This window comes from Anolis sagrei, chromosome 1, assembly GCF_037176765.1.
Source record: "Anolis sagrei isolate rAnoSag1 chromosome 1, rAnoSag1.mat, whole genome shotgun sequence".
NCBI classification, from domain to species: Eukaryota; Metazoa; Chordata; class Lepidosauria; order Squamata; family Dactyloidae; genus Anolis; species Anolis sagrei.
Window position 1 is genome coordinate 57,787,995 of NC_090021.1, and position 15,564 is coordinate 57,803,558.

Here is a 15,564-nt window from a genome sequence, read left to right on the forward strand (position 1 = left end):
GAGATGTGGGGGAGGGACACACAGACTATAGTCTTCTTACTCCACCCTCCTTTTTCTCTTTTTTGTGATTGTTGTGCAGACAATAACTTGTCTAAGACAAGGAAGAGATAAGGTATGAAACTAACTGAGAGCTCTCTTTACCTTCCTTCCTACAGTGCAAGTTTTGCTTTGCTTAGGATCACTGGCTGGGTCTAATCAATTTGAGTGGAGATGATGGATTTATTTATTGTCTGTGTATATGTTTTGCAATGGTAGTAGTTTGCACAACTGAGGACAAGTCCTTAATAGAAATTGTATTTATTAATATGTATATGGGATTGTTAATCAGTTACCAATTTATTGGGGGGTGGGGGGAATCTGCAAGGTGAATCCAAGAATAAAACATTCAGCAACCTTAACATGAGAGTTTTCTTTCTTCAAAGCAGATTCTTAAAAGGCAGGGTGAACACTTACCCACCTGGAGAATTAGCTAAAGCAATACCCCCATCTGCTGACAGATAAAATTGTAACTACAATGTAACTCCACACACTTTTCTGCTTTGCAATGTCTACAGTGTGTTTATAGTCCATTCTCTTCTTTTCTCAATTTGCCAGCTTTAGATACCAGGGGCACCGTCTCAATATGAAGTGGTAAGACACACATTAATTTTTTTAATTAAGGGTGTGATGTTAGATTCAGTAGTCTCCCACCATCGGAACTTTAAAAGTACAGCCCCAAATAAAACACTTATCCATTTTTAAAGCAACTGTGATTATTTTTGTATCATTTGTAATAACACTATGGTTGCTGTGTGTCTTCATTTCCAACTTACAGCAGCCCTAAGGCTTAGTACTAGGAGGATCTGTAGATTAGGTTTGAACCATGAAACCCACTGGATGAACTTGGCAAGTGACTCTGTTCTGAACAAATCTTGTCAAGAGAACAGTTGCTTTATGGATGGTGCAATAATAGGCGATTTCAATCTGTATGGCTACTTTTTAGCCCATGAAGGTCACCTGGAGGATATGGAACATCTAGGCTGTTGGCTCTTATGGCCTGCAATGCCAGACTTGTTCAGGTATTCTCTAAAATCAAATTAGTCCTAAGTTTTGATGTCACATCCGGATGAGTTCTATATCTAGGGACCTCATCACATGAGCTGTGGGAAACAGGGAGAATCATCTTCCTAACACTGCAAATCATAGCCTTCCATTCTGAAACATATTATTTTGTTGATAAACTTCTTCTCACATGCATATGTTCCCCTGTCTTTCCCCCATTATGTCCTTTGTTCAGAACCATCATGCAGGCAAACACTGTTCCTGCCCATTCTGTAGTCTTTTCTTTAAAAAGGGGGAAACCTTCAAAATCCCGAAAACTCATGCTACTTCAAAGGAGGAATTTTTGAACTCTACCGACACTGGGTTACTGCCTATATTTTCTAAATAAAATGTTTCTAAATCTTTTTTGTAGGATTGATCACCCAATACATAATAACATTCCTTTTAAAACTATTACAAATTTATTATACCTTAAACTTTAACATCAAGTGTGGTTTTCCAGTACGTATTACTAAAAAAGCATAGGCTTGCATTCCGTAAAAGTGTTAATAACTATTTTTAAAGAAAATCAAATCAAATTAAATAAATTTAACATTCAAGCAAGGAAATCATTATAAATATAATATTAAATACTGTATTAATGGTTTCTTTCAAGTATAAGGAATGTATACATTTGTCATACTTGTATAAATTTAGTTAGATATTTTCAAATAATTGTTTATGAGCACCAGGGCAAAAAGAGTGCTCCTGAGTTCTATGATTAAATGTAGGGAATAAATATGATTATGAGTAGTGATTGCTTAACTTTGAATTGACAACAATGAGACAAATATATGCTGCTCATCTTGTGTTTGGATTTCATTCTGATCACACCTTTTTTATTTTTCCTCTGCTTTTCCTGTCTTTCATCACTCTCAAATTTTTTCACTGTTCTGTTATTTTCCTCCATCCAACATTTCCACTTTTTTGTTATTTAAATTTTCCATTTCAATTTTCTTCACACTGTTTTATCTTTATTCAGGCCTTTCAGCATATTTGGAACTGACTGCTTTTCATTAAGTTTTTTTTCCTGTTAACTAGTTCTTATTTTTTAAAAAAAACTTTTTAAAAAGATGGATCTATGCCTTATTCCCCGATGACCCTTTGAATCCAACAGTGAACTGTGGAAATTAAGTACCTTTTTGGAATTTATGATCCAAATCCATTCTTTCATGATATTCAGTGTAACAAATAGTTCTCCTATTTAGACCATTCTTCCTACCTTAAAAAGGAAATCAAGCAGGATAGACTTTGCATATTTGATCCAGTGGCCACAACTTCAGAAAATTGCAAGTTGGAAGATTTCAGGTATGAACTCCAGATTCTTAAAGGATTATTGTATACTTTGATCTTCAAGGCATTTTTAAAATCTGTCGGTAATGCTAGATCTGATGAGTTATTTTCAATTGGTGCACTTCAGAGGGGCAAGCTCATGGCAATCTGTTGCCTGTTAATGGATGCATTAGGTCTGAGCTGTGCAGTTTTTGCAGTCTAAGGCAGCTCCTGCTTCATTTCTAAATTCAGCATAGTCAATCACATCAGTTAGTCTCAAAGAATAGAAACAGAACAATTCAGCTGTTGAACAACACAACAAAAACATGTGATGAAGTTCCCCTTTTGGAGATTTTCCCACAGAGGGTGGGTGTCCTTCTGTCAGGAATGCTTTCATTAGTCAGGTTGGACTGAATAGTCTTTCTGGTATTATCCAACTCCTAGATTCTATAATGTCCTATACTATTTTAGCAAAATGCATGTTCTCTTATCTGAGATGGAGCATCCATTTTCAATATTTTTCAACATTTCTTTTTATACTATGATTTCTCAGTGAATGAAGTCTACCTTTTAGTTCTCAAATGACAACCTTTTTCTATTATTGAGCTGAAATCCTTAAATGAGAACAAGTGTTATAACATTACCCCTCTTGTAGGTACTTTATGAACAGCAACTTAATAAATCAGGTGGAGAACCCCTTATCTAGAATTCTGAAATGCAAAATACTCCAAAATTGTCTACAGGATTAACTAAGATAGAACAAATGACTAAATATAAAATTACTCTCTGGCTAGGTGTATAATGGAGATATGAAACATAAATGTATTTCATGTTGAGACATGCATCTTGTCTTGAAGATACAGCATTATGTACAGATATCCAAATATAGCTATTCCAACATTTGGGGGTAGGGAGAATCTGAAATTCAAGATACTTTTAGTACCAGTAATAATAATAATAATAATAATAATAATAATAATAATAATAATAACAACAACAACAACAACCTTAGCTAGTAACTTTCTGATCCTTGAAGTAAGAGTATTGGGATTTTGATAATATTTCAGTTTTTGTTTATTTATTTACTATATTTATATACCGCCATTCTCGGCTCGCGGGTGACTCAAGGTGGTTTAATTTTATTGTTGATATTTGGAAGGGCACAAGGGAAAATACAGAGCAATATACATCTTTGAATGATGAGGAATTGTATGGGTGAGGGTAAAAAAATAAAACACAGAATGAATGGGGATAATAGAGCATGAACCTGGAAAATATTTGCATTTTTTATCTTTTCAGTTGAAAACGAATTATTCCTTTAGAGGTTCAATTGTAGCCAATTATTTCCTGGCTTATCCCAGGAGATTTTAGACTGAACCTGATTAAAAGAAATGTTCTATACTCCTCAAGTGATCATATTTATGACAAAAGGACACTCACACATATAGAGTTACCTGGCTGGAAAAGCAGACAGACTTCCAATTACTAGAACCTCACCAAAGTTCTATGGATAATATTGATGACTCATACAGTCAAATAGCATGCAAAGATATAACCATACTATCTGTTTCATCATGTAAAGGAGCTAAAATATGGGAGTGTGAGGAAAGAATCCAGCAGCACCTTTGAAACAGATTTATTTAACAGCCTTTGTGAATTTCAATCCAGTTTTAGTTCTTCAGAAACAGTGGCAGGGGGAAGTTAAAGCGACAAATACTTGTGATGTTAATATCATATTATCAAACATTAGAAGAATTGGGTGGAACATAACACAATAAATCAGCTGGTCTCATTGGTGCTGCTAAATTTTATTCCTGTTCTGTCATCTCCCATGTACTCCCATCTCACATGTCAAATATCGTAGTGTGTAATTATATCTTTTCCATATAGTCATGGCTCTTTATTTAACATATTTCATTTACTATATTTAATCAAGTACAGAGGAAAATGAGATGGAGACCTTCTATATCCATTCCCTAGGAAATATATTTATTTTAGATACTCTGAGATTGTCTGAGCCTACACAGAAAAAATCACTTTTTCGGGTAGGACAAAGGATAAGATGAAAGAGCACTGGACTGTTGTACAAATCAGAACTGACTTCACAAGCTCATGCCTCTCAAAATATATTTCTGTATTTTTTTAAAAAAAAAATGGCTTTAGTCAAGACTTCTTGATGGTTGAGATTCTCACCTGCTTTGTGCTGACTGTTCTGTGCTGCCCTAGAAAGTGTTTGCTCTTCACAGTTGTCGCAATTTATGTAACCAAGCAAGGAGTGTGGAAAATAGAGCTATTTACAAATGTTCAGAAAATGGGGACAAAACTGGAAGGTGTATTTTTACTGAAATTGAAAGTGGCAGGTGGCATTTAGACTTTGCTAGTTTGCATTACAACCAAATGTTTAAGAATATACAGCTAGCAACAGTATAGTCATTGGAACATCTTTGAGATATACTGCACTAAACCCTTAATTTTAAAAAAAATTCACTGTAATGTAATAAGCTCTGGAAGGCTGTGTGGACATTTGTTCTCTATAATGATAAATGCTTTATATTTAAAAGAATAAAGTATATGTAATTTTTAAAATTTATGTGGAAAGTAGAGGATACAAATACAAAAAAGTAATTCAAATGTATTTGGACCTTACTGTTTCCCATCTGTCAAAGTTTAGCTGCTATGACATTTCCTATATTCCTTAATATAGTGAAAGAGATTAATATATTTTTTCATTTAAATTTCAAATAGATTTCAGTCTAACCATATTTTGTAGTTTACTCTATTTACATAATAACAATTTAAGCCTGGGAGTAAACACCTTAGAAAACAATGGGATTTATACCCGAGTACACATGCATAGGATTGTAATGTTGTGGACCAATGTTCTCTATCCTTCATAGCTGAAGCTCTCGTGAGTATTTACATAACAGAGATTAATTAAAATCAGTAAAACATGTTGTAGACAGCCATTTAATTAACAAATTTAATTTAATAGATTTAATTAAGTACAGAGGAAAATCAAATGGGGAATATACAAACTTCCTCCCCATGAGAGGATTTTTTCTGGATACTTCAAGCCGGTCTGAATTGTGTCACTGGGATAAGGGATTGCAGCAAGAAACTTCTTGGAAGCAGATTGTCCTTGTTGAGTGACAAATGTCCACATTCGGTTCAAGACTGTGGAAATGTGGACAATTGCACATGCTATGCATTGTGTGCAGCTCTACATGAGATAGATGACAGAGGACTGTGTATTTTAGAAGATGCAATATAAAGCATAATTTCTCTGTTGACTTCAGTAGAGCTATGTAAGTGCAATGGCGACAAGAGGTCTCTAAGGAAAACAGTGACATTTCCATTTTTGTTTCTAGGAATAAAATGTGTTTGAGGTTCCAAAAGATAGCTGATAACTACTATTCCACATTGATATTAGCAAGACCTTTACTGTTCAAGAATGGAGTCGAGTGCCTTATAGTGTGGTGGACTGTCTTTCTTTGGAAGCATTTAAAATAGAGTTGGGACTCACCCCCAAAAGTGCTTTAATGCATATTCCTACATGGTGGGAGTTGGATTAGATGGCTTTTGCAGTCTCTTGAAATTCTACGATTATATTGAAATAAGATATATCTTACTGTTCCTTGCTTGCTCACTTGCTTTTAGACCTCCTTTAAGCACAAGATGTAATTTTTATCATTCCTTTTGTTTTTCAGTTCATGTTTGTACATATTTCAGGCCTTCCTTTTTGTGCTTGTTGCTCAACAATGCTCATAATCAGGGTGGGGTAGACAGCAATACAAGAGTATTAATATGAATGAAGCACTTGAGTCATGCTCTAGTGCATTAAGGATTATTTGGAGTCAAGCTGGAATGTGCGGATTTCACGCCTGATAGATCAGGCTCATGTTTCTCTCTCTGAGTGCAGGGTAGCTGAGGCAATAGGCTCACGAGGAGCAATGCACAAACCCATTAATATTTTTCATTAAGTGTTAGATTTATAGCTAATCTCCGACACTCACAGAAGAGTGAATCTGCATATATTTCAAGGGGAATAAGGGCTGTTTAAAACATGACAAATTTCTGTTTAAGAAATAGTAAACTAGACATTGGCTGTGGGTGGCAGGGAGTAGTTAATGAAACCTTCTTGGTATTAATAGACAGTAAACACCTGATACAGATACTACCACAATTTAAGGGAGATGTTGACAAATTGGAATTTGTCCAGAGAAGGGTGACTAAAATTATCAAGGGTCTGGAGAACAAGCCCTATGAGGAGTGGCTTAAAGAGCTTGGCATGTTTCAGAAGGCTGAAAGGAGACATGATGGCCATAAATATATGAGGGAAAGTCATAGGGAGGAGGGAGCATGCTTGTTTTCTGCTGCCCTGGAGACTAGGACACGGATCAATGGCTTCAAATTGCAGGAAAGGAGATTCTATCTGTACATTAGAAAGAACTTCCTAACTGTGAGAGCTGTTCAGCAGTGGAACTCTCTTCCCCGGAGTGTGGTGGAGGCTTTTAAGCAGAGGCTGGATGGCTATCTGTCAGGGTGCTTTTTCCTGCTTCTTGGCAGGGGGTTGGACTGATAGCCCACGAGGTCTCTTCCAACTCTATGATTCTATGATCCTATTATTCCTAATGGCTTTAGTAATAAATCCCAGTATTTATTTCCTTTGGTTCTTTATCTGAGATGACCAACCATGCAACCATTTCCTAACATATACACATCTGATACTGCATGGGAATCAAGTAGCAGTCTTCTAGAGATGATAATATATACTCAAAAACCCAACCAGTCCAGTAACAGGAGGATGAGGAGGATGAGGAAAAGGGTTTTTTTTAAAAAAAAAAATAACCAGCTCCTTCCCTCTACAGGAGTTGCACAAGGAAGGGTAAGGAGTGTGTTTTGAATGGAGGACATTGTAAGTTCAGTGTCTAGCATCTGCCTTTACTATAGCTTTCTTAACTATACAGATTGCTTGTCACTCATATTTTAGAAGCATAGCTGATTTTAGAGACAGAAACTACATTCAAGTAGTTTGAATGATGGTTGCTGATTCTCAACTACTATTATCAATAGAATTCCATTTTCCAATGAAATCAGTCCTACCATATGCTAGATCTTAGATTACGTATTAATTTTAGACTTAACCAGATACAATAGTCTGACATCAATCAAGTGGCAAAACTTTGTATTTATTTTACATTAAATACATATTTTAATGTACAATATATGCTGAAAAGACCCAGAAGATTATCACGAACTATAAGTATTTCCAAGGCCATAATGGAAATGAAAATAATTAGTCTTAGATGTCTGTTGGAAGTGTACCAGATGGCTTGGAGCTAAATAAGGAAATGTTTATTCAGGTATGAAGGAAATGTTATTAAGTAAAGTAATTTAGCAGCAGAAGTCAGCAATGCACTGCAACTACAGGCATTTACCAAAAAGTTTTTTAATAGGATATTAGAATGAATGACTGAACAAGACAAAGCTTCTTTGAAAAACATTTCAAGTTTTAGGAAAAAACCATTAAACTTAATATCATTTCCAAGTATGTTTTGGAGAAGGCAGCAGGAGCTAAGGAATTCAGAGATGGCCATATACCTCATCTTAGTCCAAATGACATTTGTAGGAATGAAGTACAATAGCAATATGGAATTATACCAAGAAATATTGAGCTACATTATTATTTTGGTAGATCTCATCATTCACCGTTAAGTTTTATGCTGTTTAAAAGACTAATTGTGAGCACATTACAAATACCATTGTTTGATGAACCCAGTAGTGATTATTTGCTATCATTTCCAAGTAGAATGTATCCTACTAAAAGCTGTGTAGAATAGAAATTCTTATTGACAGTAAAATTGCTATAGCTGCCATTTTAAATTATTCCACAAAGTACCAGTCAACATGGATGGGTATTTGTCATGTTTTACAGTCACCATCAGCGATCAATTGTGTCTGAGTATGATGGTCTTCCAAGTGTAGTGTCTTGATGGTGGGTCTGTAGGTGACTGTAGAGGCAAATTATTGATCAGCATGTTCTTCCGCAGAGAGGGCATTGATTTTCAGGTGGAGAGTGGCCTTGATAAGGGTTGGCTTGATACGCCTACCTCTTGTTGAATGCCTTTGCAAGGTCAATGAATGCCATGTACAGAGGTTGATTTTATTACTTCCATTTTTCTTGGAGCTGTCGTGCAATGAAGATCATATCCACTGTTCCTCTACAGGATGGAAGCCATTCTGGGATTCTGGGAGGATGTCTTTCAGAAGGCAGTTTGCAAGGATTCTTTTGAGGATTTCCCTAGTGGAGATACCTCAAGAGCTTCTACAGCTTGTTCTTTCTTTTTTTTTTTTTTTTGAAAAGGGTGGTGATAGTGGCATCTTGGAAGTCTGCTGGGATTTTCTCAGTTGTCCATGCTTTTTCAATGAGCTGGTGGAATTGTTCTGTCAACTCAGGTCCACCCTCTTTAAAGCTTTCAGCAGGGATCCCATTAGGTCCACTGGCTTTCTTGTTTTTTTGCAATAGTAAGAGTCCTGTGCTCAAGACGTTCACTGTCTGTGTTGTCCAACAGTGTACCATGTTCCAAAGTTTATCTTTTTGGCTGCATGGTGGTAACTGCTCTGGACTCAGCAGTTCAGTCAGATATGAGAGAGGGATACTATGTTTAGGGCACCTTTTCTAGCCCCTTTCCCATGTGGGATGAGCAGAGTGGATCCTAAAAAGGGTTGCTCAGTCATGGATACAACTGCCTCAGACCTTGAGGTAGAACAACTGAATCCATATCCACTGCCCATGTGCCAGTGTATGACTAGGGCCTCCCAGATTTCACAGTCCTGCCCTCATCACCACTCGCTGATCACCATAGGACTTTTGCTGGTTTTTCTTTTAAGACACCTGTGCATGGGTCTTTTTTTAATGTGTGGAGGTCAGTGCACACCCAATAAACACACAGTCTTCACAGAATGAGGTGCACATCCAGTGGCATGATTAACACGATGACGGTAGTTACTCATCTGTTGCAGCCTTCCACTTTCACAGCCATTGCAACATATACCATGTTGTCATCCAGATGCTCTGCTGTTGAGGTCTTCAGATTGTGCTTGGTTTGGATCCTTCCCCAAGGCCCCTCCTGGGCCCATAACCTGAAAATTGTGTTCTTATAGACTGTAAATAAGAAGAAACAGTCTCTCCCCATATCATATTATGTTTCTCCATATATTAATGAACATACATTAATTTAGAATTGCCTCAATCAAATCTCAATTATTAGTGTGCCCACTTGTGTATTGATTTGTGCTTATATTTATTTATTAAAAAAACACAGAGGCAACAGACCAGGTTTAGAAGAATAATAATGAAAAACCATTTCATAAATAATCATATTTCCAGGAGTCTATCTAGAGCAAGTACTTATGAGTTGTACTTATGAGTGTAAGAAAAGTCCAAGTGTGCCAGAGCAACTGTGATGATTATATGCTTGTAAATATTGAGTAGAGAGATACTCTACTCACTTAGTACACTTAGAAACTGTACTAAGGAACTGCCAATTCTAGGGAAAAATAATTGTTCTGCATTTTTGAATCTAGAGACATTTTGCTTTTAACAAAAATATGTCTACCATCAGGTGGTCTAAAGACAATGAACTGTCAGTCCTCAGACTTACCTGGGCAGAGTTTTGTGAGCCATGTCACTAGTGCACTGTCCAAAGACGTCATCTTCATTCCCCTGGATTTGCTTCTTCATCTTCGGCTCCTTTGTGTTTGTGGGCCCAGGAAGAGGCAGCAACAGGAGAGTTGCTACCATTGTACCTGTGTATGTACTCATCACAATCCTTTTCCAGAAGACTTATGGCTACTTTTTAAATAATGATTTTGTAGGGAGCATGCAATTATCTGTCCCCAGCAAACCTTAAAGCCTGTACTGAGATTATTAATGATTTCATAGTGTTATTTGCACAAGCAGAATAAAATGGAGATGCTTTGGAGTGGATGGTACTATAGTTCTCAGTCCATTTAAAGTCTGAACTTGTACCATCCACATGTCAGCTGATCCTTGGCTATCCTGATCCATGGGATTCCTTTTTGGCACATAGGGCATTGTAAGGTTAGAGGAATGTTGATATTTTGTGGTGAAACAGCAGGAAGGCTTTAACTGTCAGACTGTTTAGCCTGATAGCCAGGGTCCTGACTAAGGTTTGTCAGTCCCCAGAAAGTCTTTAGTAATCTGTGGGTCGGGAAACAGGTAGCTTCCTCCATGACTGAGGGGTCCCTTGAATTACTGAATGTGAGCATGAGTGATGGGGAGGTGTGGCTATGTAATGAAAAATCCAAAATAGATCAGATGGGTGGGGAAAGTAGCTGAGGGCATCTGCTAACTGCCTGAGACAAGGTAATGGCAGACATCGACAGACCACTCTGGCTCTTTTGATAACACACCACCACATTCAGTGCACAGGTGTTTATTTCTGGGTAGAGATTATTTATCGGCCTGGTGAGGTACATATTTCAGACTGGGGGCAAGACACTTGGGTTCTGTCTACACTGTCATATAATGTAGTTTAATAATGCAGTGATGGTTGAATGGGTTATGGTACAGGCTTTGTTTATGGTTGCAGCGCACACAACCTCCTTTAAGAAGCCAAGTTAATAGCAAATAGTCTTGCTTCCATTCCAAATCTCTTCTTTTATTTGTAAAGACTGGCATTACAATCAAAAAAGGATTCAAAATGGAGTGACGTACACATCACTTGATGTTTCATGATGCAACTAATGAAATCCCTGAATGGATATTGCTTCACCTTTGAGTTAAAAATTGACCTAAGAAAATTTTAATTCCACTAATGATCACAAATGTCAAAGTGAACTGAAATAGAAAATAAAGTACTGGCAAGTTCATAACATATACATAGTGGGTTGATGACACTGGTTCCAAATGTACAATAAAGCCCACAACACTTTATTACTATGAATATTTTCCCATGTTGATCAACTTGCTTCTGAAGGTTGCTTTTTGTTGTTTAAACTTGCATAATAAACATGCAATGAAATAATCCTTTTAAAAGTTTTTTCTGCAGTCTTTTTGTTTTCATACAAAGATTTCATAAAGTTGCAGTGCTGCACCAGAGCATTACCAAAATAAGTGTAGGAGATAAAGAGAAAGATACCTATGAATTTAGCATAATGAGAAAAAAATACCTTTTTAAAATCCTGAGCCACACCATTATCCTATGAAATGGTGTGCACAGCCAAATCTCTCCCAATTCCCTCCAGAAGACAAAATAAATATTAATTGGGAGGAAAAAGAGAACAAATAAAGAAAATATAAGATGTTGTCATGCACCTATCTTCTGCATAGCTCAACCTACATATAGTAAGGCACTATTTCCCCACAACGTAGTGTCCACAACAATCCTTTATAGCACTCTGAACTTCAGAGTTCCTTCCAGGATGATGAAATAAATTGAATGAATGTGGCTATCACATTACCCCATATATGTTCTCTCAGTTAAGGGAATCAGGCAGTCTCAGAGGGAAAACAAAGCTGTCTCAAGTCTCTTTTTGTGTGCATGTGTCCATGTTATGTATGGGGATTTGTTGTGTGGGTTTGGTTTTTTCTTCTTCTCTTCCCAGAGTCATGTTTTTACTGTTCTCAAAACAAACACAGAAGGAAAAAAGGACAGCTGAGTTGTCAAAAAAAGCTTTAGTGCTCCAAACAGCACACTGCTTAACAGATCTGAGAAATCTGGTTATACATTCCCAAAGGAGTTGGGAGAGGTGTTGGTGGTTTCTCAAGAAATGGTCCTTGATTATAGTTAGTTAAGCTGGTCTTCATACTGCTTTCGAAAACAATCACCAGCAGGGAAAAATTCCCAACATCTTTCCTGATACATTTTCCATACATAGGATTCCTGTAATACACAGAAAACAACTGTAAATGAATAGATCTTCCAAAGTTTCTTGTCATTTAACCTGGAAATTTAAATCATTATTGCAAGTTGCAAGTATGTTTCCTTCACTTTGGCCACAAAAACCAAATACACAGGTATAGGATGGCTCAGCAATACTACATGTGAAAAAGACTTTAGGATTATCACTGTGGCCTAGACACATTTTGATGCCTCAAATGTTAGATCTGTTTCTAGGTAGATTTGACCTGATAATTCCCAAAAATTGCACCAGTTTTCTCTTATTAGTTTTTACAAAATATGTGCCATCTAGCCATCACCATCTGCTCACCAATAGAAAATTAGGATAACTATATCAAAGATGCTAGAGCTGATGCAGTCTATCCAATTTTCTGAATCAAATAACTCCAGGAACAGGCCTATAAACCAAGACACCAAGGAAAGATTTTTTGGTTGGGCTGTGTTATTGATGATAAGTAGAACATAAAAAAGAAGGCAAATGAGTTCCTAGCCTACATTAATAGAAGCATAGTTTCCAAGTCAAGAGAAGTAAAAGTCCCTGTATATTATGTCCTGGTCAGGCCTCATCAGTAATACTCTGTTCACTTCTGGTCACCTCATTTTAAAAAGGAATAGATAGGTTAGAGCAAGGGTTCCCAAAGTGTGCGCTGTGGAGCCCTTGGGGCTCCATGGGTGATTATGAGGGGCTCCGTGCCAGGTGGTGCCATGCTGCTTCCCTCCTCTTCCTCCTCTCCCCCGCTCCTTTCCCCATCTCTGTTATGCAGGATGAGCAAAAACAGAAAAACCTATCACTTCAAGCTCAGAAACTGTCAGCAGAGATCACAGGAGCACAGCTGGGACGAGGAGTCAGCAAACCAAGTGACTCGGCCAGGCAGTAAATGTGTTTGAAAGGCAGAAGAGAGAGAAAAGGAGAGAGAAGAGTATTGGAAGTAAATTGAGCTGGACCTTTGTTAGCCAGGTGAACAATAATAATGAAAGTGTTCCTGGCATTAAAAGAATACATGGCAAGAAGGGAGAGTTCAGGAAATCTTCGCTAAACTCTGACCAACTCTATTGCAAGAAGCAGGCACATTGTTCACATCAACTTTGGGTGAACATGTAACATTGCCTTATTTTTCAAATATCCTAACTAGTTGTTATAACATTTTGTAGATTTAAATAAAGAATAATTTCACTAATATCTGATAAATTAGATTTTATTTTCTACAGTTTAAATTCAAATCATCTGGCTATAGCTGACTGAGTAGACTGTTTTTTTTTTATTCAGTTTCTGTTTCATTCCCAGTTTCCTCATCACATTTGTGAGCCTATCGGAGAGCAATACCATAGCTCTTCCACAATCACTGATTTCATTTTTTGCAGTGCCAAATTTTCAAAAACAAACCAGCAAAAAGTATTATAACAAAGGAAAGAAAAACATTGAAGCAGCTATAAAAAAATACCTGAACTGAATGGAGAACACTTGGCTTGAAAATATAATGGGAATGGGAAACTCAAAATGAGTGTCAAGGAAAGAAGAAATGGCTCTTCTAAACAAAACATGTGAAGTCTAGCATAATCTTGAATATTTTTATATTCTTTTAAAGCCCTCTTTGAGGAAGGAATATTTTGAAGTGGTTTTTTTTCCACTGCTGCATTGGAAATAGTTATGACTGCTCCATCTCCAAACCCATCTACAACTCAGCCACTGAAATACTGAAAACGTTTTGTGCTGCAGGGCTGCAGCCATTCAGGTCCATGTGTTTAGCAACCTACTGAACTGTTTGTTAGGCACAAGAGTCACTACTCTTCCCCAAAGTTCAAGAGCTAGAGCACCTATGGTTGAGACTCATGGATTTCAAGTGTTATATATGCTACAGTTCCATATCAATGAAACATTCTCTTTTTGACGTACCTGTCCAGTATGTTCTGTTTCATCTTTATTGATGAGATACATTAGGAAAAATCTAAGAGAAAGAAAGAAAAGGTTGTTCGTGATACTGACAATTACAAATTAATATTTTATTGAAAATATGGAACAAAGTTGAAAAGTACAATAATTTGTTTTGTAGAAATCAAAAGAAGTCCCATAAGTTTAAAAGGCATGTGTAATTATTTATATATGAATTTGGATAATGGTATACGCATCAAAATACTATGTTGTCTGATTTCCTTCTGATATAATATGCTGTAGATATTAAAGTACTTACAAATAATTAGCCAAGTTGTGCTCCTGTAATGTGTGTGTTTCAAAACCATGGGGCACTGTGTCGAAGTAATCATTACCTATCCCACAGATAAAACATTTGGTCTAAAAATAAAGAAAACATATTCAGTATGCCAATAGTTAGGAACAGTACAGCAGGAAATTTTAAATGACAGACAAGAAGTTTGAAATTCAGTAAGGAAAAGGTCTGCTGAAAATGTTGAGTCATCATAACTGCTTCATTCTTTATGCAAAAATTACTCTGTTGAACAACAGGAGAAAGAATAAGAAAAAGAGCAAGCAGAATTTTTCTCATAAATTTTCTAGTTTTTGTCAACATAGAGTGCCTCCAAACTGAGACATTTTGTCTACAGCCACATTTTTCCAAAGCCTTTTAAGTGGAAAAAAATGCAATAAAAACATTTTGTTAAAACAAATTCCTGTATTTTATGCAAAAAAAAAAAAAAAACCTGTTTGTTGTGCACAAATGTTTGGCCTATCTCAAACAAGTTTTCACAAACACACAAATATCATGAACTGTGTAAAGCGTGTCAGAGGGGGCAACCAGGTGAGATTCAGATAACATCTGAAATTATTGTACTTGAATGCAAAAATGAAACAAAGCAGTAAATATAAATCTAAGTGCATATATTTCTAACTGTTTGCACCTAAGCTGCAGAGAAGTCCTATTGCATACATCAAATATAGAAAGAAAGAATGGTGACTCCCCATGATATATCATTACTACAGAATTTAGGAAGCAAGACTGGAAAGACGTTGGAGAACCAGTACCACTCAGTATAGAGTTGCATCACATCACAAGACATAATATTAATCATAATAGCAATAATATCAATTAACTAATCACTCTTTATATACTGGAACTCAAGGAGGCTTACAGTTTAAACAAAATACAAATACATGTAGTTAAACTCAAGGTTAAAATGGTATTAAACTATGCATAAAATTAAAACCATTTTAAATGTTAAAAGAGCAAAAATAATTCTGCACATTAAAACAAAAAGTCCCTGCATGTAAAACTATAAATTCCCCAATGTCTTCTAGAATAAGAACCTCTGGACAGCAAGGAAAAACTAGCTC

At 36.4% G+C, this 15,564-nt stretch overlaps 1 protein-coding gene across 9 annotated transcripts in view; it reads right to left on the reverse strand.

The window, feature by feature from the left end:
- Positions 1–11,015: 11,015 nt before the first annotated feature.
- RYR2 (ryanodine receptor 2) overlaps positions 11,016–15,564 on the reverse strand; it is a 361,257-nt gene continuing 356,708 nt past the window's right edge. For all 9 annotated transcript variants that reach the window (XM_067464901.1, XM_067464907.1, XM_067464890.1 and 6 more), the window contains 3 exons: positions 14,468–14,568; positions 14,173–14,224; positions 11,016–12,260 (listed from right to left, as the gene is read on the reverse strand). In XM_067464901.1, coding sequence (XP_067321002.1) covers positions 12,165–12,260; positions 14,173–14,224; positions 14,468–14,568 — 249 coding nt within the window. In that variant the 3' untranslated portion in view covers positions 11,016–12,164. The remainder of the gene's footprint in view (positions 12,261–14,172; positions 14,225–14,467; positions 14,569–15,564) is intronic.